This window comes from Cricetulus griseus, chromosome 7 (genome assembly GCF_003668045.3).
Source record: "Cricetulus griseus strain 17A/GY chromosome 7, alternate assembly CriGri-PICRH-1.0, whole genome shotgun sequence".
NCBI lineage: Eukaryota > Metazoa > Chordata > Mammalia > Rodentia > Cricetidae > Cricetulus > Cricetulus griseus.
Window position 1 is genome coordinate 36,543,076 of NC_048600.1, and position 25,096 is coordinate 36,568,171.

At 37.8% G+C, this 25,096-nt stretch overlaps 1 protein-coding gene across 1 annotated transcript in view; it reads right to left on the minus strand.

The window, feature by feature from the left end:
* Positions 1 to 740: 740 nt before the first annotated feature.
* The window catches only part of Atf7ip2 (activating transcription factor 7 interacting protein 2), a 33,293-nt gene continuing 8,937 nt past the window's right edge, over positions 741 to 25,096 (minus strand). Inside the window, exons 3-11 of the mRNA XM_035448202.1 lie at positions 24,524 to 24,645; positions 22,721 to 22,855; positions 20,989 to 21,087; positions 19,100 to 19,260; positions 10,227 to 10,300; positions 8,441 to 8,502; positions 7,816 to 7,882; positions 3,034 to 3,119; positions 741 to 2,140 (exon numbers count right to left, since the gene is read on the minus strand). Coding sequence (XP_035304093.1) covers positions 1,730 to 2,140; positions 3,034 to 3,119; positions 7,816 to 7,882; positions 8,441 to 8,502; positions 10,227 to 10,300; positions 19,100 to 19,260; positions 20,989 to 21,087; positions 22,721 to 22,855; positions 24,524 to 24,645 — 1,217 coding nt within the window. The 3' untranslated portion in view covers positions 741 to 1,729. The remainder of the gene's footprint in view (positions 2,141 to 3,033; positions 3,120 to 7,815; positions 7,883 to 8,440; positions 8,503 to 10,226; positions 10,301 to 19,099; positions 19,261 to 20,988; positions 21,088 to 22,720; positions 22,856 to 24,523; positions 24,646 to 25,096) is intronic.

Here is a 25,096-nt window from a genome sequence, read left to right on the forward strand (position 1 = left end):
CATCCTGTTGCCTACTGTGCAGGCTACCTGGGAATTGAGGCACATGTTCAATTGTCTGGTTGGCAAGTTTGGCTGTTGTTTATTGGCACTTTCCTTTGAACTACAAGTACAGACAACTTTTATGGGGTATTAGTTTTCTGTGCTGTGTGGCAGGGATTACCTGTCTCTAGCTGGCACTATTCTGCTGCCACTGAGACATTAATCATTGCAAATTCCACTCTGGTTCCTTCAAAGGGCAATAAACAGTAATGCTGTTTTAGCTACCTCCTCTACAAGGTCAGATGGAAGCATTCCTCTGGGTGTCCTTTGATGCTGTCAGCTTTCCAGATGATATCCTGCTGGTCAGTCATGGGCACATCTAGTTTGTGCCATCTGTTACAAAATGCTGAAAGCAGGCAGGTCATGGCATCTGGAAGTAGTTTCTGAGTCTGCTTTTTTTTTCCTCCTTAGTTCTTCAACACAAGGACTTGAAATGCTGGCTATGTAGCCCAGGACAGCTCAAACTCATAAAGATCCAACTGGCTCTGCCTCCTGAGTTTGGCTACCATGCAGGACTCAAACCTGATTCTTCCAGTCTTGCTATACAGACCAGGCTGCCCTTGTGTATGGCAACACACCTGGCTCACTCATATTTCATACAGACAGAAAAACAGACAAAAGTAACAGCTTTTATTATGAAGATGTAGAGGCACTCCAAACACCCAGGGAAACTGTTCTCTGCTTACACCTCATAACTTCCACTGTGCACCAGAAAAGTGACGCTTTTCTTTGACATCCCAGTTACTGGCTTTCTAGTTTGTCTTTCTTGGGTGGTGACTCCAGCATCTCAAGTATCTCTTTACACACCATCTCTTGGGCTTTTGTGCCCCACTGCAGTACTTCTTTGGGAAGAGGTATGCAGAAGACCCTTCCATTAGAGCCTTTAAGCATGCTCTCTGAGTACTGAGGGCAGCTGGGAACTTGGGAAAGTTAGGCATTTAGAGACATTAGGAGTCAGCAAATTAAAGCCTTACTAAGGGATGAATTACATGGTTGAAACAGGAGGTTGAATTAAAAAAAAATAAGAAGCACCATGCCTTTTCATGTACATAGCACACAAAGTTTAAAAAAGAAAAAAAAAAAAACAGTCTGTTATGCTCTGGCTGGACTGGAACTTTCATGCACACCAGGCTGGCTTGAACTAAGATCTGCCTGCCTTTGATTCCCATTAGAGACATGCCCCATAATGCCTGATCGAACAAACTAGTATTTAGAAAAAACCTCCAAATGTTGTTTCTCTCAAATGATTGCTAGCTAAACAAAAACAAAGACAAAAGGGCACAAATAGCCTGCTTTAGAATGAAACACTAGGAAGAAATTTCTGTGCACTAGATCATGGCAGGGTTGCCTCTCCAGGGATTATAGCTGATTGTCAAGAATGGGGAAAGGGGTTGCTTGTACACAAGGCTTCTGACATAGCAGCAACTCCAGAGCCACTATAGGAACACACAGTGACAACATGGGTCCACGATATGGTATGTGTGAGAAAACGATAACATAAGTATATACTGAATACAAATTAGAAATACACAAAATTCCAAGACACAATACATGTAAGATTGTCCCCATACAACGGGTTTACAAAATGAACTGTACAATGTTACAATGTAAAATGTTAGAGAAACACTGTAAACAAAACATTCAAATATGGAAACATGACATATACACAACATATAATCATGGAGGACTTTTAGGTAAGGTTTTCAGAAAACCCAGAAATAGATTTTATATTACAAAATGGTCCATATCGCCCAAAAATATCTTTTGACTGAACAGTAAAATAATATTTGTTGGAAGCTAAGAACTGAGATAAAGTGCAGGCCATTGGGAGTGGTAACGCTTTAATTTCTGCAATTTTCTTCCAAGTCAAATGATGAGGGTTCTCGTAGCACAGGAAGAGGTGGTAGCTCTCCACAGGAGCACACTTGGGGTTGACATTGGAGATGTTCCACGTCAGGGCAATGCCTGGGGGTCTCAACACCCGCTTCACTCTCAGCTCAGTTTTTTGGGGAGGAAGAGTGTCTTGGATTTTGTCTGCCATTTCAGGGAGTGGTGGTGGTGGCTCTGGGAGAGGCGGCAGGTGTTCAAGTGAATCAGAACCCTACAAACACATTTGCAAGAAAGTTCATCGAGAATATTTGATGAGTACAGACAAAAGTGGTCAAGCTCAGGTATACAAATCTACTTCTCATTCTTCAATCCTTCATCAAAGCAATGAAAGGTTATTTCAAGAAAATGAAGCTAGATTAATGTTTTGTGTATATGTGCTGGTACATCTGTCAGTGTATGCACACATGGGGAGGTCAGAGGACAACCTCACATACTAGTCTGTCTGGACAGCAAACTCCAGGGATCCACTTGTTTCTGCCTGTCCCAGCTCTGGGATTACAAGTGAGTGCCACACACCTTGGCTTATTTAATTTTTAAACATTGCTTATAGGACCAAACTCAGGTCTTCACGTTTGTAATGAGCTTTAATGACTGAGTCATCTCCTGGCCTCTAGATCCAATCTTTGTAAAACAGAAGGTTCTTTTGGAGCTGAGATTTGTTTTGAATGATCCTAGGAACTGGACCCAGCACTTTGCACATGCTAGGTAAGTTCTCTACCTCTGAGCCACATTCCAAGTTTTGGGAAGAATAATTTCTACAATTGAAATATTGCTAATTCAATGAACAAGGTCTCAGGCTTTCAGGAGAACAAACCATCTCATGTCAACATTGTGTTTCCAAACATAATTTCTCCCAAAACCTCATTAACAATGGTTATCACTCCTAAAATAACTGAAACACTGTGTTTGTTTTCATTTCTATAGCTTCTGCAAACTGCTGACTGAATTCTTTTTACTACATAAGTGAATTCACAAAGAGCACTGTATAAAAAGCCATCAAGGTCTTTCCTAAGCTGAAATGTGGCTCAGATGCTTCCAGAGGAAAACAGATTAATCCCACTCTGTTGGAATGAACATCCTTTACACAGCATTTCAGATTAGTACCTCATCTCCATTTTCTGCCACTGGGATTATTTCTTTTGATCTTAAAACAGCTTTCGAAGATGACTTCAGGGTGAATGCTGGGCTTTCTGTGAACAAGACAGTATAATTTAGAGCTGGGGGGTGTATCTCAGTGATAAAGCACTTGTCCACCATAAGTGAGAAGGCCCCAGCACTACAAGAAAAAGAAAATAAGTGAGTAAAATTTACCTGGAACAAATTCCACAGTGTTTGAGCAGTTGTACACACCTTGAGTAGTAAATACAGTTACAAGCACAAAATTTTTGATAGAATACATAGAATCTTCCATTAAGGTGACAAAAATTCCCTATAAAAGTAAATCCTTTATTATGCAACTAGGAATTTGGTATTTATACATGGGAGAGGGATCCAAGAGATAAAAGAGGTGGTCTTTTCTTTTCAATAAAAAATGTCTACAGACATTAAGTTTACAATCATGCATGAATACGTAATATACACAAGCTTAGAAATTCAAACAAAAGTCCCACAAGCTAGGTGCATGCTCTCCTGAGGTATGTATTCATATGGAGGGAATTAGATAAAAGATATTGATTGTGGGAAACAGGAGAGGAAGGAAAGACATGGTAAACAGAAGAAAAAGGAGGTGGGGAGGATGGAGAAGCTGTGGTGAACAGAGGGAAAAGTTTGTGTGTGGTTTTACACAGCTAGGTAGTGAACATGTGGAGAAGATTAAAACACTGAAAAGTACAAGGGCTAGATCAGTAATCAGGTTGTGAGGTCTGTCTAGCTTGCTGTATCCTCTGCAATCCTAAGTACTGGGATTAAATGTGCATTGCCACCACGACCAACTATTTACAGGTATTAAGAAACCTTAGAAGAGGTAATGAATTTTAGGTTTTACTTTTGAGAGTCCATATACATTTTTAACCATGCATTAAAATTAATCAAAGCTAGGTCTGCTAAAATCAAAGTTTTCATATTAATCTTTACATAAAGTGATAAAACAGCCTTTAAATTTTCAAGTAAATAGTTCAATACAAAGAAAAATCCTGAGAAACATAATTTCCAAGGTGTAAAACTTATTTCAATGTAATAATCAAAAAGTAACACAATCCCAGCGAGATCCAACTTCTTTGTGGTGGTAAGAGATAGGACTTCTGCTAACTAGTGTTGGTATGTATTATCATTAGTAATGCCAATGTCTTAGAAATACTCTCCAGCTTTTACCCATATCTATATATATCTATATAGATATACATAGATAGAGAGAGAGAGTGAGTGAGAGAGAGAGAGTAACAGTTGTGTTACTGTTTTATGTTCCCAAAGCAACAGGAGCTAGAACAACATTAAGTTTCTCATTAAACAGGTGAAAACTGTGACCCCTAGTTTCCACTTATTCTTTTAATGCTGTATTTTGGAAATGACCTGAGAGATGCAATTTATACCCTACAAGATACACCCTTTTTAAGTTCTGACAAATACCTCGAAACCTGAAACCATTACCAAAACAAGATATAAAATATCATCACCCCAAAGCTTTCGCTTGTCTGTGCTTGTTCTTTGAGACAAGGTCTCATGTTGCCCAGGTTGGTCTTGAATTCCTAATCCTCTTGCTCTATTTCCTCAGTACTGGAACTACAACTACAGGCATGTACCATTAAGGCCAGTTTACCCACAGTTCTTTAGTATTTCTTTTCAATCAACCTATCTCATTTGAAATCAATCATATGTTGTCACTAATGACTGTACATAGTTTCTGTGGTGGTGGCACATGCCTTTTATCCCTGACAGAGACTGAAGGATCTCTGAATTTGAGACCAGCAGTTCCAAGACAGCCAGGACTACAGAGAAACAAAAAACAAAACCAAAACAGACAGACAGAGACAGATAAACAGATTAGATGTATCTCAGTGACTTGACTAACATGCAAGGCCAAAAGATCAATATCTAGCATTGAAAAGGGATTTGTCTTTTATAGAATTTCATCTATATTGAATCATAAAAATGCAAAATTACTTTGCAGGATTATTTATGTATAGTTATACATTGGTTGCATATATAGCATTTTGTTTCTTGATTATTAAGGCATAAAGATAAGTAATCTATATATTCATCAGCTGGTAGACTTTTAAATAAAGCTATTATGAGAAATGTTTTTACTGTGTGTAGCTGAATGTGGTGACACACACACACATACAATCCCAGCATTTGGGAAACAGAGGTAAAACTGCAAGTTCCAATGAGAACACTACTTAGGATGTCTCTTTGCTCACTTCTTATTTCCTTGTTTATATCAAAGTAATGGTCGCTTTGGATTCAGTTTTGTTTTGTTGTGGAGTCTCTTGGATGTCTATCTTGAAAATTCCATTTTATTGCCACAATTGTTTATTATTCTTCTACTTGAAGTATTTACCATATCCACCCTTAATCTAGTTAACACTTTTTAATATGGACCCACTTTTCAGATGTTATATTTCCTTTAATGAACTTCCTTTTGGGCTGAAGAGATGATTCTCTGGCTAACCTGTTTGCTATGCAAGCATGAAGACCAGAGTCTGGATCCAGAGCAACCACATAAAAACTGGGCACGAGCATCTGTAATCCTAGCACTTAGGATATGGATAGATAGATCCAAAGGGCTTGCTGGACAGTTAGTCTAACTAAAATGGTGAACTCCAGATTTAGTGAAAAATTGTCTAAAAACTCCTGAGATAAAATTTGGTTTCTGTAATATTCAAGGTATGCCATGTGTACACACACACACACACACACACACACACACACACACACACACACACACACACACACACTCCCTTTATTTCTGGTAGTGAAAATCAATTGGCAACAAATTCTGCTTAATTTGTCTTAATTTTGCTTCTATTTTTGTTTGTGAGGTACTGTGGACAGATTGGCCTTAACTTCTTTCTAATCCTCTTGTCTCCAACTCTGAAGTGCTGGAATCACAGGTATGCACCATTACTGTTTTCGTTTGTTTATTTTTCAAGATAGCAGTTTCTCTGTGTAGCTTTGGAGCCTGTCCTGGCACTCACTCTGTAGACCAGGCTGGCCTCAAATTCAGAGATCTGCCTGCTTCTGCTTCCCAAGTGCTGGGATAAAAGGTGTGCACGTGCACCACCACCATCACCACCACCACCACCACCACCACCCAGCTACTGTTTCATTTTTGAAAGAAATATTTACTAGATTAAAAATTCAAGGTCATTACTGTTTTTCATTAAAACTCCTACAGTTCATTAGTTTTCTATGTGACACGGTAAAGGTTCCTCCACCTTGTCTCATTTGAAGTTATCTTTGATCTAGCTTATCTTTGATCTAGCTTGAAATGATCCCCCCCTTTCCTACTCCCACCATGTAAAGTTCTGTGGGAAAGTGTTCAACCCCTTCCCACAAACTCAGTGTTGATATTCCCTAGCTAACTGCATGGTTTTGGCTTCTGTTAAATGCTTGCTTGCTTTACTCCTGCAACTGACAACCAGGAGGTAATTTTTTCATGTTCTTTGCTTAAGGCTGTTGTGTGAGAATTGTTTATCTCTAGGCAGTCTTGGTCAGCTTAATACCAATGCTTAGTTCAGATGGTCATGCTAAATGGTCTTTGGGTCTGTATTCCACAACATTCTTAGACATCATGCCACCATGGCAGATCAAGCTACTAAAAAATCTTTGTCCATATTGCTTTTGCAGCACCAGTGTTGGACTTTGTATCTACCCCCAACTCTCTTTCTTTCTGACCTTACGTTCCTTTCGAAGTTTTCTTGAGGTCTCTTTTTGCCCATATAGGCTATGTCTTAAAAACTTGAAAATCTGTGTTTGGGTTTGTTTTTCTTTGTATAATCCAAAGATTCACAAATCATGCTGAAGTCAGTAGTTTTTCTTCCACCAAAATGAGTTCTGAATCCAAATAAATACAAAGATAACATCTGAAGTGGCTTTGTACATTCTAGCTACTTTTCCTGAATTTCTATGTTGTCAAGTCCTATTTGTCTTCCCAGAGTGAAGGACATTTGTTTGCTCTGAAGTAGACGGTTGGTCATAAACTTCCTGGTACAGATATAAACTTCGCACATTTGCATGCTATCCTTGTACAGAGACCATGCTTATCATCTTTGTATTAGGTTCAGTGCTAATATATGTAAATTTTTTCCTTGTTTTCAAGAAAATGATTATGTGTTGATAAGGTATTCTTGGTTTTGATTCTGCTTGAAGTTGACTGAACTTCTTGGATTGTGGATTACTTCTTAGTACCAGAATGAGACTGTATAAGTGGCTTCCAATCCCACAAAATTATAGATCTTTTGGCGCATATTGAAGAAACAGGAAACTGATGTCACTATTCTTCATTTCATATCATGTGTAACATTCCTCTATTCCTGAATCTAGGTAGTTCCTCTTAGGCACTATTGTTATGGTTAAGAAAAATGTTTGCCACAAGCAAAAATGTCCTTCAAAGGATCAATAAAGATTATGATACATCTATACACGGGCTATTACTTGACCACAAAAATGATACAAAACAACATGAATAACCTGCCAAAGAACCACATTGAAAGAAGCTAATCTCAGAAGGATGGATATTGCATAATCACACTGAAATTACTTAATTATAGAAAAGAAAGCAGATTAATGGTTGCCAGGGATTACGGACTGGGGTAGACCATATGTGTGCTTTTAAAGGGTTAGCACAAGGCAGCCTTGCAAAGACAGGACAATTCTGTAATTTCTGATACAATCATACAAATCCACACACATTTTCTTAGAAAGGAAGATGTAAAAAGTATCCTTTACCTATGTTGCAGGTGGACAGGCTTTCTTTTGTCAAGTCAATAACAAAATCAAGTTTCTTCTCTACAGCCTGAAAGTTTTGTTGAAAAAACAAAAACAAACCAAAGTTTAATAGCAAAAATTATTTTTAAAATATAAAAATACATTTTTATTTTTCAATGCTGAGGACTGAACCTGGGGCTTGTTCACAATCATGCTCAGAAGTATGTCACCAATGAACCCCAACCTTAGAAGCTGACAACTCAACATTCTCTAAATAACTTATTGTTTAAATTAGTTCTACTATGAAAGACACTCATAAATACAATACTGCAGTACCTGAATATATGGATAAGAATCTCTATGAATTGGTAAATATGTGTTGTTCTGAAATATATGTAGCTGCTCCTTGTTCAGTGTGCAACTTGGACTAGAATCTGGATGTGCAAACTATTCCTATATTTGTTTGTGTCACTCTCCACCCCCACTGAAGGAGGGGCAGTGAAGGGACAATTCACTAGAGACTTTCAGTGTACCTAGACAAAGAGTGGATGACAAAATTCAGTCCCCACAACATGCTGAAACACTAGAGAGTTCCTATAGTGTAAACATTCACATGAAATATTCAGAGACAACAATTGCTACCCACCCCAACTTCAATTCTGGTATTAGGTGAGTTGCTGAATTTCCTTGATGTGTTTTTTCCAATTTCTGGAAGAAAAAGAATTTTAAAAAAATCAATACATCCAATTAATTAAATTATTATATAAATTATTAATATAATAATTAATAATTAATAATTATGAGACACTGAAACAAATGATAGGGATACTTATACTATATAAAGTTATAGATCCCTAAAACTGATAAGCCAGTTTAAATTTTTGATTTTGGATTAAAATGTATTTTCTTTTTTAAAAAAAGATTTATTTATTTTTCTTATTTATTATGTATACAGTCTTCTGCTTGCATGTATCCCTGCAGCCCAGAAGAGGGCACAAGATCTGATTACAGATGGTTATGAGCCACCATGTGGTTGCTGGGAATTGAACTCAGGACCTCTGGAAGAACAGCCAATGCTCTTAACCCTTGAGCCATCTCTCCAGCCCAAAATATATTTTCTTTCAGAAGCTTTACAACTATTCTAGTAGCTCCTATTTTTCAAAGTCTGAAACTATTTTAGCATCTGAAATTGTGACATTTTGTTACTCACACTATCTTTAAGAGTGCCTGAGGAGCACCTTCCTGGAATACAGAGTTTCCCACTTTGGAACTCTAATTTACAAACTGTTAAGATAGTTTTATATCTAAGGTGGGAGGGAGTGCAAATCCTTCTGATGTTAAGATGTAAATATTTCAACACAACTAAACATAATACAAAGTAAGGGAATTCTTTTTGTTGTTGTTATTGTTGGGTTTTTGTTTGTTTTTTGAGATAGGGTTTTCTCTGTGTAGCCTTGGTTGTCCTGAAACTTGCTCTAGTCTTGAATTCACAGAGATCGGTTTTGCCTCTGCCTCCCTAGTGAGGGACTAAAGGCATATGCCACCACTGCCTGGCTACAAAGGGAATTTTGGGTAAGAAATTGTAGGCAAGCAATACAGCCATATTTAGGTTAAGAAAAAAGTTTTCTATAAAACCAGGTGTGGTGGTACATGCTTATAATCACAGCACCTGGAAAGTGAAGGCAGGAAAATCAGAAATTCAAGGTCTTTCTTACCTCCACAGTGTTCATATTCCTATGAATGAGATGTTACATACACAAAAAAGCAGATACATTTTAAGCTGTGCGCTACAAAAACAATCCATCTCATCTAAAAAGTTGTTTCTTTTAAACAAAACATTTGACACAAACTGTAAAATTATAAATAATTTAAAAAATTTAAACAGTTAATCAAGAGAAACTTTAAATATGAAATAGGTTATTAACTAATAGACATATAGACAAATTATCGCTACCACAAACAAAAGGTCAGGGCAAACAAAACAGATATACATAATTTAAGTTGTAAATCATTAGATAAATACAGTAAAGAACCAAAAGGCCTTAAGCTGATAGATACAAAGATTAAAAGAAATGTCAGTTTTATTAGTGAATCATTGTTTTAATAAACTAATAGTTTATAATCCTAGATATAAATTAGTAGATTAAGTAGACAATTTTGTAACTTATTAAAAGATAATGAGGCTGGAGAGATGGCTCAGGGGTTAAAGGCACTTGCTGCTCTTGCAGAGATTCAGAGTTCAGTTCCTAGCACCCACATCAAATGGCTCACAACTGTCTGAAACTCCAGCTGCAGGGGGAATCAGTGTCCACTCTGGCCTCTCAGAGCATCCACACTCACACAAACACATATACACATAAATATGAAGAATAAAAATCTTTTGAAAAGACATTGCTCATTCTTTTTCTAATTTGATAGATCATAAAAGATACCTGTTGAATCTGATGTAACTGGAGTTGTCAGATGAGGTTTTTCCACAGAAATTAACATAACATCATCAGTGTTACTAAAATGGTAAAAAAAACAAAAACAACAAACTTGCAGTTAATGATCAGAATTCCTCTAATTTATTGTATTTATCAGAGGGCAACTTGTGAGAATCAGTTCTCTCTTTCTACCATGTGGATCTGGGGCACAAACTCAGGCTGGGCAACAAGCACTTTTACTTGCTGAGTTATCAGGGCAGCTCTCATAACATGTTTTAACTGAACAACTGTGGGAAGAGAGATAAAATCAAATATTTAACAAAGTCTATATACAATTCACAAGCACAGGGAGGGCTGGCAAGATGGCTCAGGAGGTTAAGGCACTACATGCCAAGCTTGATGATTTGAATTCAATCTCTGGAACCCATATGGTGGAAAGAGAGAACAACTTCCATGTTCTGGTCTCTGACCTCCACAAGTGACATAGCACACATCGACACCCACAAAATAAATGTTTTTTTTTTTTTTTAATTAAAGTACAGGGAAATCCAGTAAAATTTAGTGGGATATAATCACAATAGTTATAATATAATATATAAATATGCCCAAATACAAGCATATGAAATATACAATATCATTTTAAGCATATAGTTCTGTTTATCAAAACATTAATAACTGAAAAGAAAACTATTAAAACATATAAGGACAGTGACTTAGAGATACATGACTCTGAGGCTGGGCATGATGTCACACACCTGTGATCCCAGGACTCAGAAGGCCAGACTGGAAGAAACAAAAATATAAAAAGCATAGCTGCCACTATTTTACCACTAATTCTATGCCCAAAGACCATATTCTGCTGCCATTTCAACCCTCATCATACTTTAATGACCTAGGCTTTTTAATAAGAATTTTGTTAAGAAAATGTACAACGTGCATTACTAAAATGCTAGATTGTTTTCCATAACTCAAAATTATACCATTTTATGAGATTTCTTACTTTTTAGTATCTATATTCAGGATTCACTTGATTTAAATTTTACAAAGAGCTGAGGCATGGTAGATGCCTTTTATCCCAGCACTCAGGAGGCAGACACAGGTGGATCTGAATTTGAGGCTAGTAACCTGGTCTACAGAGTGAGTTCCCAGACAGTCAGTGCTACACAGAGAAACCCTGTCTAGAGAAAAAAAAGAAAAAAAACCTAAGGTTTACCTTTTAAAAGATATTATTATTATTATTATTATTATTATTATTATTATTATTATTGTTATTGAGCCAGGATCTTATGTGTAGTCTGGGTTCGTCTCATTTCATAGCTAAAAATGATCTTGAAATCCTGAGAGTACAGGCAAACACCATTTTCTCCCTCCATTTATTCTAAGCAACCCCCTTTTTTTTAAAAAAAAAAAAAAAAGAAAATCTTTTCTCTATAAATTACCATGGCATTTTTTCCTTATAAAACAAGGGACTCCATAGGTACATGCTAGCTTGCACACTGACCTATGTACCTCTCCTTGAAACCACTGTCCTAATTAATTACTATAGCAGTAGCATATAGTAATAGAGGAAGTGAGTCTACCAACTTTGTTTCTGTATTGTAATATTATTTAGTAATTAGGGTCTTATTTCACAAGTTTTAATCAGTTTGCTCCTTTCTACAAAGTATACACCATAATCTTTTTAAGATTATACTAAATAGAGCCAGGTGGTGGCGGTGCACACCTTTAATCCCAGCACTCGGGAGGCAGAGGCAGGAGATCTCTGTGAGTTTGAGACTAGCCTGGTCTACAGACTGAGTTCCAATCCTGAGAAACCAGAGAGTACATTAAACATATACAACAATCAATGTAAAACAACATCTTAACAATGATCATTTTTTTTTTTTTTTTTTGGTTTTTCCAGACAGGGTTTCTCTGTGTAGCTTTGGAGCCTATCCTGGCACTTGCTCTGGAGACCAGGCTGGCCTGGAACTCACAGAGATTCCCCTGTCTCCCAAGTGCTAGGATTAAAGGGGTGCACCACCAACTCCCAGCAACAATAATCATCTTTCTAAGTCATGAATATGACATCATTTACTATAATTTGGAATTACTTTGTGGTTTAGTTAGGGTTTCCGAGTATTTTGGTTTATCCCCTATGTTCATTGATGGTACTGTAAAACAGTATTGTTTTAAATTGCATGGTGGTGCTTACCTTTAACCCCAGCACTCAGGAGGCAGGGGCAGCCTGGTCTAAATAACAAGTTCCAGCTCAACCAGGGCTATACAGTGAGACCTTTATTAAAAGAAAATTTTTCTTGTGTGCATTATAGAAAACCAAAAATACTTTACCTATCCTTGTCTAATTCTGGAAGACTGTATTGTTCTATATATATTCATTTTCCCCAACCTGCAAGCACGAATATTCTTGTGGACTAAAGATTAATCATGGTCTATTGATACAAAAACATAATTCATCATGGACAATCCATTGAAGCTAAGTAACAGCATCCATGGATTCTGTACTACAAAAGTATCAAGAGACAAATCATTCAAGAGACAAATGATTCTTTGAGTACAATCTTATGTGTACAAATTCAAGAAACAAGCAAAAGCAGTTCATGGTGCTGGAACACCACCAGTGATTGCTTAAGTTATAGTAGCAATGGTAAGACTGTTGATCGGCAGACAAGGCTTAAGGCAGGTAAGGTATCACTGACTTTTCTGCCTTGGTTTCTGACCAATGAAGTGGCCCAGGCTAGCTTAGAGTTGCTATATGTACCTGTGATTCCACCTTCTTGCTTCAATTCTTTGACTGCAGGTGTGTACCACCATGCCAAACAACCCCTGGTATTTCTAAATGGTTTATTTTGTGAGAATTCAAAATTCTTGTCAATTTTGCTAGTATTCACTTAATGATATGTAACTTAGGCCAGTGAGGTATCAATCAGCAGGCCAAAGCATTTGTCACCAGGCCTGATGACCTTATATCCCCTGGGACACATACAATAGCAGAATAAAACTAATTCCTGAAAGTTGTCCTCTGTGGAGGTTTGAAACAAAATGACCCCCAAAGGGAATGGCACTATTAGGAGATGTGGCCTTGTTGAAGGAAGTGTGTTACTATGGATGCTGGCTTTGAAGTCTCATATATGCTCAAGCCATGCCCAGTGTCTCAGACTTCCTGCTGCCTGCAAGTCAAGATGTAGGACTCAACTATTTTTTCCAGCACCTTGTCTGCCTGTATGCCACCATGTGGCATCATGATAATGGGCCACCCTAATTAAATATATTTCCTTTATAAGAGTTGCCATGGTCATGGTGTCTCTTCACAGCAATGGAAACCATAACACACATACACACAGAAATACACAAAAAGATGTAATAAAACAGTGACATATAACCTTTATGAAGCAGTATTATTGATTGCTACCAATGTTAGGATTTTGTGCATGGACCATAGCTGGAAGGAAAACTGGGTAACCTGATGGTTTTCATGTAGTGTGAATGTGCCGAGTATGTTTTCTATCTATATTTTACCACAGAGAAAGAAAATCAATAATTTCTCTGGTAAATGTTATTATATGGATCCCAATCTTAACTTGCCATTTACTAGAATACTTTGGTTTCTTTATATGTAAAACAGGTATAAATTTTATAGAGATTAAATAAGGGCTAGAGATGTAGCTAGTTGGTAGAGTACTTGGCTAGCATAATCAAGGTTCTTGGTTCCATCTACAGAAAGATGGGAAGAAGGGAAGGGATGGACAAAAAGAGAATTGAGTTTTAAATTAGTGGTTTTTTAGCTTTATACTTTTTAAAAGTTGTTATTTTTTGTTTTTAGATTTTTAAATTTATTTTTTACATTCTAATTCCAGTTTCCCCTCCTTCTTTTTCTTCCACTCCTTCCACTCCCCGCTCCTCCCATCTGCTCCACGGAGAGGTTAAGGCCTTGCCTAGGAAGTCTACTAAGTCTGTTGCATCATCTAGTTGAGGCAAGACCAAGGCACCTCTCCACTCTCACACCCCTGTGTCTAGGCTGGGCAAGGTATCTCTCCATATAGATTGGGCTCCACTAAGTCAGTTTGTGCATTAATTAGTGTTAGGTCTTGGACCCACGGCCAGTGGCCTCATATTTTGTCCCAGTCACACCACTGTCACCTATATTAAGCGAGTTTAGTTTGGTCTTATGCAGATTCCTCATTTGTCAGACCTGAGTCACTGATCTCGCCTCACTAGCTCGGGTCAACTGATTCTGTGCGTTTCCCCATCATGGTCTTGACTCCTTTGTTCATATTTTTGCTCCTCCCTCACTTTGATTGTCCTCTGGGAGCTTGGCTCATTGGTTAGTTGTAGATTTCTGCATCTGCTTCTATTTGTTTCTCTAAGAGGGTTCTAGCTTCTCTGGGGTTATGGATTGTAGGCTGGTTATCTTTTGCTTTATTTCTGGTATCCACTGGTTTTGGGTTAATTCACTTAGGATGGTTTTTTTCTAGTTCTTTGCATTTGCCTGTGAATTTTCAGGATGTTATTGTTTCTTACTGCTGAGTAGTACTCCATTGTGTAAGCATACCACATTTTCTTTACTGATTCTTCAGTTGAGGGGCATCTAGGTTGTTTCTAAGCTCTGGCTATTAAGAATAATGTTGCTATGAACATAGTAGAGCAAATGTCCTTGTGTGAATGTGCCTCCTTTGGGTATCTGCCCAACAGTGGTATTGCAGGGTCTTGAGGTAGGTTGACACCATACTGATTTATATAGCGGCTGTATAAATTTGCACTCCCACCAGCAATGGAGGAGTGTTCCCCTTTCTCCACATCCTCTCCAGCATAAGCTGTCACTGGTGTTTTTGATTTTAGCCATTCTGATCGGAATCTCACGAGTGGTTTTGATTTGCATTTCCCTGATGACTAAGGATGTTGAGCATTTTCTTAAGTGTCTTTCTGCCATTTGAGATTGTTCTATTGAGAATTTTCTATTTAGATCTGTACCCCATTTTTAAAATTTGATTTGGAAGTTTGATTTCTAGTTTGAGTTCTTTGTATATTTTGGAGATCAGCCCTCTGTCAGATGTGGGGTTGGTGAAGTTGGTATTGTGTGTGTGTGTGTGTGTGTGTGTGTGTGTGTGTGTGTGTGTTCTGCCTTCATGCATGTACTGTTGGTGCCTGTGAATGGCAGAAGAGGGACTCCCTAAAATTGGTGTTACAGATATTTGTAAGATATCATGTATGTTCTGGAATATTTAAGTATGCAAAGATGTATTGCATTTGTTTAACTATGTAAAGATGTAATGCATTTGTTTAACTATGTAAAAATGTGTTCCTGTTTTACCTTGTTTGCCTAAGGCACCTGATTGGTCTAATAAAAAGTTGAACAAAAAAAAAAAAAAAAAAAGAGGGAGGAAGTATATAGGCGAGACTTCCAGGCAGAGAAAAAGCAAGGAGAAGGAGGAATTTAGGCTTGAGGAGGAAAGAAAAGGAGAAGACCAGGGATACTTCAAGGGCTAGAGAGCCAGACACAGAGGAAGCAGGGAAGTAGGACATACAGAATGAAAGAAAGGTAAAAAGCCCTAAGGCAAAAAAATCACAGATGAATAAAAACAGGTCAAATTAAGTTAAAATAGCAAGTGGGACAAGCCTAAACTAAGGTCAAACATTTATAACTAATAAGTCTCAGTGTCTTTATTTGAGAAGTGGTTGATGGCCCAAAGAAAAATTTTAACTATACATGTTAGTGCTGAAAACTGAATTCAGGTTCTCTGAAAAAATAGCAAATGCTCTTACCTGATGAACGATCTCTCTAGCCCCAAGCTTTATTATTACTGTGTGAGTGTATGTGTATGCATGTGAATGCTATGGTGTGCATATAGGTCAGAGGGCCAACTCTGTAAAATGGGATCTCTCCTTCTACCTTTATGTGGGCTCCAAAAATCAAACACAGATTATCAGGCCTTAGGCCAAGCATGTTTTTACTTAAGGGGCCATTTCACTGGCTCCTAAACGAGCACCATTTTGTTTTGTTTTAGAGACAGGATCTCTGTAGCCTTGGCCAGGATTAAAAGGCAAGTGCCACCATGCCTGGCCCTCCAATCCTGTCAACTTTTACAGAAATGTCTGCACATGCATTATAATGCAAGACTTAGTTCTTTGAGCAACACTAACATTTTGTTAATCAAAATTAGCAAGGTGCTTTAATTAAAAAAAAGATGAGTTAATGTGATAATGAGTAATGTTTATGCTTAATTTTCATCGTAGACTTTTTTTGTTTGTTTTTTGAGCTAGGGCTTCTCTGTGTATCCTTGGCTATTCTGGAACATATTCTGTAGACCAGGCTGGCTTTGAAGTCACAGATTCACCTGCCTCTGCCTCCTGAATCTGGGATTAAGTATGCGCTACAACCACCACCAGGCCCAAATTTCTTAAAGGCATACACACTTTGGCCTATAAGCCTTCCCTATGAGATTCTTCAGCTTAGTTATCATTCCATTTCCCAGTTTCTTCACATTCTAAATATAAAATGCTTATGCTAAATCTAGTTGCTAAGAGGCACAGAAAAATAATAACAACTAATTTCTCTAATCTAGGTTATCAGAAACAAAAACAATTAGAAACCTCTGGCTTGGGGCTGGAGAGATGGCTCAGCAGTTAAGAGTACTGACTGTTCTTCCAGAGGACCCAGGTTCAAACATTCCCAGCACCCATATGGCATCTCACAACTATCTGTAATTCTAGTTCTAGGGGATCCGATACCCTCACCCCAATGCACATAAAGGTTAAAAAAAAGAAAGAAAGAAAGAAAGAAAGAAAGAAACCTCTGGCTTTCACTAGTGGCAGCATAATACTATGGGGCACATTTTTCCTTTTATGTATCTTTAAAAGATAATCTAAGACAATTTAAGGTTATCTTTTAAAAGATAATTTAAAAGATAAGTTGATATGTAGAACAGCTTATTTTGGGGCCCTTATTCAAACAATTTAAAAGGCTCTATTTAAAAACATTTCAACTAAGACAATTAACAAAAATATATTTGATGATATAGAGTGTTGCTAAGATAATGAAAACCTGAAGAGCCAAGGCCCATGTCTTTGCCATGCAGGAATGATAAGAAACAAGCAGAATGTGCTCAGAAATCACAGTGGACTGGCATGGAGACCAAAATCACAACAAAACACCTTGGGAGGGGGGTGCTACAGGATACACCTGGGAATTTAAGTGAAACTTAGAGGTGTGTCACAAGAATGGAGGGAAATAAAAGATTAGGTATATCTTATAAAGGACTATAGATAAATTTCATTCTGCTCAGTTCCTGGTGCCTAAGTGTTATTATATTACTCTTCTAATTTGTCTAAGGCTATATAACAATTACCTTTAAACAAAACATACCCTTATTTCTGTGGGTACAGAAGTAAAAGTAGTACAGTTAAGGGATCCTGGCTCAGGGTCTCCCATGAGGAGGTTAACTCAAGCTTCATTGGCCCAAAGGTTTGACCAGAACTACTACTTTTACAGATTGTTCTATATGATCTATTAGGATTTTGTTTAGGATATATGAATCTATTTTGTGGATAATTCATTTATATAATATTTTAACACTGATTTAAGCATCAAGGTTCATTTCTCCTAAAATGAATTTAATAAGCTTCTTTCTTTTCATATTCTCTGGCAAGAATTTGTTTGTATCATTTCTTCCTTAAATGTTTTCTGAAACTCACCTTTAAGGTCAGGTATAGTGTATATGCCTTTAAACCTAGTACTCCAGAGGCAGAAGCAAGAGGATAGCCCAATTTACACAGCAAATACCAAGCTAGCCAGCCTATAGAGAGCTGTCTCAAAAAACAACCACGAAACACACATCATGGCCAAGTTACAGGTTTGTTACACTATCTGCACACTTTGGAGAAGGATGTGTAACTGTCAGAAACAGCTACATAAACTGCAGGTTTTTTCAGCATACAACACAAAGTGAGTGTCTGCATAGACAGGATCTGCTGTTAAGTTAACACACACAGTTGCCTGTGAAGTGAAAGTACAGCAAAGTCTCTGCTTCTTTACATGCATCAACAGCACTTGCTTTCCTTTTCTGTCACTTCAGGGGTTTCAGAACATGCTGTCAACAGTGGTAGCAGCAGACTCACTGATTAATGACTCCTGCCTTCATCATCTAACTGCCTTCTTCATAGATGCCCCACTTAACACCAAAATGCAGGCTTCTAAACATAATTAATAATAAAAATGCATCTTAAAAACAGGGGCTGGAGAACCTGGGTTTAGTTCCTAATACCCATGTTGGGAAGCTCACCACTACTTGGAACTCCAGCTCCACGGGGATCTGACACTCTGCTGACTGGATTTATGTGCACATAATTGCACACAGACACACAAACATACGCATAAAACTAAAAATAATAAGAATGAATGAAAATGCAGGGCTAAATAGTATGGGTTACTAAGGTAGCTCCTAAAGAGCAAAACTGTATGTTAAGTCCCAAATACCCAGGCCAGCCAGGGTAACACATATTCTATCTCAAAGACATAAAAACAAAGACTATCAGTATGTCCCTTTGGAACAGCACTGATCTAAGCCAAACTACAAGTATGCTTCTGTGCTTGTAAAAACACTCTTCCTAACCAATCCTAATCCCTCAGGCTAAGTTCACCCCAATTGGATGAACTTTCAAAATGGAGAGCACCAAAAGTGATTACATGACAAAAGTGGGAAGCAGTACAGCAAAACCCAATCCCCTCACAATTCGAAACCTGAGTGCTGTTCAAACAACAGAAGCTCAGAGAACCAATTGAATTCCTTCAGACCATTGATGTGAATATGAAGTTTAAGCTACTTTACGTTTAACTAATATAACTAAGATAAACAACTATGCATTTTTATGGAAATACCTACCTTTCAGAAACAAACTCAACACAAGCTGATGACAAATTAATCCTTGCACTTGCTTTTTCTGAAGACTTAAAAGGATCAGGGTTCACAGAAGGCATTCTTTTACTTAGGCTTTTAACTGACTTTTGGGTCACACTCGAATTCATGGTCTCTACATCTGTAACCTGTTACATGGATGAGGAAAAAGCAGGTGAATGGAAGGTAAAATTTCACATGGAAGAATCTTGCATATGTAAGTTAAAATATTAAATGTTCTGTACTTCAATGGCTGATGACCATAAAGGTGACTTCTCTGCCAAAATGAGTCAAGGAAATTGACAATGACATTACAAGCCTAAGACTTTGAAAACAGGACAAATACTGAGATATACTTAGACAGCATCTTATTTCTAGTGGTCTAAGTTTTAAAAACTAAAAGGGTGATTTTAACTTCCAGTTGTTAATTTATTTAAACCTTGGAATAAAAGGTTTGACTCCACGCCTCAATTGAGAATAAACATGGTCTTTTGTAAGGGGTGGCATGAAAAATAAGGCACATACACACACACACACACACACACTAAAGCAGAATTCTGAAGTGCTATTATACTAAGTAAATAGATTTTACATGTGAATATGTTCACACACCACTGGGAAGCAAAGTAGAACAGTGTTCCTTTTACTTCCAGGACAAGGTAACATGGATTCATTTTCTCCCTCTCCACTCTTAACTACAACATTACAGCCATATAAACAATTCAATGAAGCCGGGCGGTGGTGGCTCACACCTTTAATCCCAGCACTCGGGAGGCAGAGGCAGGTGGATCTCTGTGAGTTCGAGACCAGCCTGGTCTACAAGAGCTAGTTCTAGGACAGCCTCCACTGAGAAACCCTGTCTCAAAAAAAAAAAAAAAAAAAAAAAAAAAAAAAAAAATTCAATGAGTAATCATAAAACAAGAGAAATATTTAATGAAGGCAGACTGACTAGAGACCTCATGACCACAGTGAGTATGCTCTATATGTCATACTAGATGTCATACTAGATTTTAAGGACACCAGACATCTCTACACCAGACATCTCTCCATCCCTTATTCCAAGTATGTAGTAGTGGTTGGTGGTGACTCCAACCAATACCAGAAGAATCAAAGGTTCCATTTCATAAACCACAGTAACAGCTGGGTGAACACTGGGGCAGAGGAAGTCTAACTGGTTGCAGCAACAATAGCAAGCAGAGCCTAACTACGGACCGATCCCCAGAACTACAACCCAGAAAAGCAGCCAGCCAAATCTACTTTAAAGGCAATATTGCTCTCTTCCCACATGAAAGCCATCATCAGGGTATAGACTAGCAATAGCACTCAGCTCTACAAAAGCAAGCTGGCAGACCCCATCCACCCAGTGACTAAAAGCACAGACTAACAGCAATGGGCATTTAGGAAGTACCTGCAGAGACAATGGGGAACCTAAAGAACAAAAGAGCAAACAAAAGCCATGAAAGTAAATTATTATTATTATTATTATTATTATTATTATTATTATTATTATTATCATTGAAGCTACAGCTCTGAGGAAGTCAGGATGCAATATGGCAAATACCATGACCTTTTGGTCTTTACAAAGACTAGCAAAAGGTGGTAGCTGAATGCATCCTTGTATCCCAGAGATGTTTTTCTGGCCATGAACCTAATTTTAGAGTTGTACTCTGGACATGCTAAGAATTTCCCAGATCAAGTCCTGGCTCCTTTTTGCTATAGTTCCCCCTTCAGTATCACTTCTGTATTTTCACATTTAACTTTAAAAAAACAAGAAACCACCATTGTTATCTAAACTTTCTGTCCTTGTTTGGAAATACATTCACATCTTATGATTCAACAAGCCAAGCAGATCACAACTTCTGTATATTTATACGAACCTTACAGACTGTATTATTGGGTAATGTGTTTGGTTCCAAACAATCTCCTTGAGATGATAATACTGTTTTGATACGTCTTTGTAGTCTTCTGATTTTTACCTAGAAGAAAGAAAACTTAGGTGTCACACCAGGATACTAAATACTACATGAAGAGAATGAAAACTATTTGACTAAGAAGTCTTGTGAAATGTAGGCATCTACTCAAATAAATGAAAAGATCTTCTTTTCCTTCATTTCTTTTTCATCATAACCCCAGGCCCTGACAAGTCCCAGTAGGGAATGCCTTCTATTCTTTCATTGCCTTAATTAGCATCTTTACTTTTTAAATTTACGTATTTATTTATAGGTATGGTCTGATATATTTCAGGCTGCCCTTAACAAGGATGTCTTTGAATACCTAGCTTTCCTGACTCTATCTCTGGGTAATGGGGTTGTACATCAGCATATTCTGTTTATGCATGCTGTGTAAAGATGGGATCAACCCTAGAAATTATTGCTAGCTAGGCCAGCACTCCCAATTTAGCTACATCACCAGTCCCAGTGATAAATTCTTATACAATCAACATTTGCTATCCCTGGAAGAGTGGACCCAGGTCCTATAGATATGAAAAATCAGCACACATTAAAAACATACATACATCCTCTTGTGCATTTTAAATTATTAGATTACTTACAAGGTCTAATACAATGGGAATGGGGTTACACAGTTGCTACAATGTCCTGTTCAGGGAATAATGACCAGATACAAAGATGGTACACGTTCAACAGAAACATTTTTTCCTGGAGTATTTTCAGTATGTCTGTGGTGACACATGCCTTTAATTTCAGCATTCAGGAGGCAGTGGCAGGACAGCCTCTGGGATTGAGAGACCATCCTAATCTATATAGTGAATTCCAAGACAGTCAGATGGTTGAGGCTATGTAATGAGACCCCAAGTCAACAACAAAAATCAGTCTGAAGTTAGTTAAGTATAGACACAGAACTCAAAATGTGGAAAACTGATAAATGAGGCAGTCAGTCACTTAAGATAGTTAAGAATCAAAGGGGCTTGTTTGGATGGTTCATGGTTCCAATTCCAAACTTAAGAGGACTTTAAAGGAAAAGGATATAGAGTTCAAAGCCAACCTAGACTACACATACCCAGAGCCAACCTCAAAAAAAAAAAAAAAAAAAAATGCAAGATAAAAAACAAGAAACCTAATCTGTCTGCAATAAAACTGATGTTGGTTAAGAGACAAAAAAAGAGACAGTAACCCTAAAAAGCTAAAACAAAAAAGAAAAAAAGAAAGGCAGAGAGCTTGAAAGATCTTAAAACAGATTATATTATGTAAATTCTAATAAAGCACATATCAGAATGAAAAGAAAATGCCTCCATACTATGGATAACCCTCAGACACAGAATGCCTACTAGGACTAAGGTTATTTCTCAATAACCTTAGTTATTGGTGGTTCTCAATAACCTTAGCAGTGGTTCTTAAGGTGGGGATCCTATTTCAGATACCCTGCACATCAGACATTTATACTATGATTCATAACAGTAGCAAAATTACAGTTATGAAGTAACAATGAAAGTAATTTTATGGTTGGGGTCACTACAACATGAGGGACTGGGTTAAAGGGTCGCAGCATTGGGAAGGTTGAGAACCACTGTTTTATTATCTCCCATTCCCAACATACAGGGTATGACCACATTCCACACATAAAAGGAAGAAAATGAAATCAGAAACTTACAAAGAGTTCACCAGCTATTGCTTCATGCTTATTCTTGCACTGGGTCTTCCCAATGCGTTCATTCAGTTCATTCAGTTTTTTATCAAACAGATTACAATTTATCATGTAGATCTCCTGTCGAATCCAATGTTTAACCTAGAATTTAAAAACAGGAAGCCAAAATATGCAAGCTTCAAAACAATTTTACTTCTTACTTTTTATTTTTATGTGTATTAATTAATGTTTTGCCTGCATGTATTATGTGCACCATGCACAGAGGCCACAAGAGGGCATTGGAACTCCTGCCATCTCGCTGGTCCACTCCTACTTTTTGTTTTGTTTTGTTTTTTGAGATATGGTTTCTCTGTGTAGCTTTGGAGCCTATCCTGGCACTCGCTCTGGAGACCAGGCTGGACTTGAACTCACAGAGATCCACCTGCCTCTACCTCCTGAGTGCTGGGATTAAAAGGATGCACTACCATGTCTAGCCTGGAAGATTATATTTCAATTTCTAGTTGATGAGACAGATGGACCACGAAAAATATATAATTTCAAAAATGAAAGCAATAAGTATGTTTAACAGAGTTAAAAAGCAGTATACCAGCTGGGCAGTGGTGGCATGTCTTTAAGCCCAGCACTCGGGAGGCAGAGGCAGGTGAATCTCTGGGTGTTTGAGACCAGCCTGGTCTACAAGAGCTAGTTCCAGGACAGGCTCCAAAGCCACAGAGAAACCCTGTCTCCAAAAACCAAAACCAAACCAAATCAAAACAACAAAAAACAACAACAAAAGTTAGTTTGGAAGAGGAGATATGTAACTTGAATGTATCAAGACTCCAAAACAGACCACAAGTTTGAGTCTACAAAACAGTAACTGTGATGCGATCAATAAACAGCTATCGATGCCAATCAAAAAATCCCATGACAAATACAAAATGCTGAATTGTCAAGTAAAGTTAAGGGCCTTCCCATGTTTGACTTATACATTGGGCAGCCTATTAATAATCATCCCAGATAACAGAAGAAATATATTGGTAATATAACTTAACTCTTAATGTTTTTGTTTGAATTATGACTTGGATAGTTTATATCAACACAAGCTAGCTAGAATTATCTGAGGAGGGAACCTCAATTGAGACAACATCTGCATAAGATGAAGCTGTAGGCAAGCAAGCAAAGGACCAGCCTATATGGGTTGGGCCACCCCTGAGCTGGTTGATGTCATACACCCAATCCCAGCACTCAGGAGACAGAGGCAGATGGATCTCTGTGAGTTCGAGGCTAGCTTGGTCTATAGAGCTGAGTTCCAGAACAGCCAGGGATACATGGAGAAAACCTGTCTTGAAATAAAAAAGAAAGGTTAAGCAAGCCATGGGGGACAAGCCAGTATGCAGCACCACTCCATGGTTTCTGCATCAGCTCCTGCCTCCAGATTCCTGCCCTGGATAATGAACTATGGTATCAAAGTATAAGCAAGATAAACCCTTTCCTCCCAAGCTGCTTTTGATCATGGTGTTTCATCACAACAATAATAACTTTAACTAAGACATATTGTGTGTGTGTGTGTGTGTGTGTGTGTGTGTGTGTGTGTGTGTGTGTGTGTGTGTGTGTGTGTGTGTGTGTTATCTGAGGTATACTCGAGGGAGGGAAGAGGTATCAGATCCCCTAAGCTGGAATTATAGATTATGAGCCACCAGAAAGTGCTGGACACTGAACTCAGGTCCTCTGCAAAAGTAACAAGTGCTCTTAACTTCTGCTTTCTCTCCTGTTCTTTCAACATACCCGGAGTGTAAGTTCCTAAAGCAAATATTTTAAGCCCAACATTACCTGTTCTAGCAGTGCTGTATGCCTTTCCAGAGCTACACAACCATTTTCATTAATTTGCTCTGAAGCTTTCATGAGCTTAACATTTTCTTTGTTTTCTGAAAACATCTTCTTTTGATTATGGCCTTGGGGAGATAGAAAGATTATAAGTAAAAATACTCCTTAAGAAGGAACTAAAAACTAATTTAAGGAGTCTAATCAAGTGGAAAAACTAAAATATGACAACAGTAGTACTTAAAATTTTTTAGCTAGGCACGGTGGTGTATAACTTTAATCCCAGTACTCAGGAGGTAGAGTCAAGTAGATCTCTGTGGGTTCAAAGCAACCCAGTCCTATAAACCATGCCCTATCTTAAAAATATATATCTTAAACATATATATTTAGCTGGGTGGTGGTGCACGCCTTTAATCTCAGCATTGGGAGGTAGAGGCAGGTGGATCTCTGTGAGTTCAAGGCCAGCCTGGATCACAGAGCTAGTTCTAGGACAGCCAGGTTTACACAGAGAAACCCTGTCTTAAATAACCAAATAAAATTTAAAATAACCATAACTGCATAAAAACACTTCCATAAAATGTT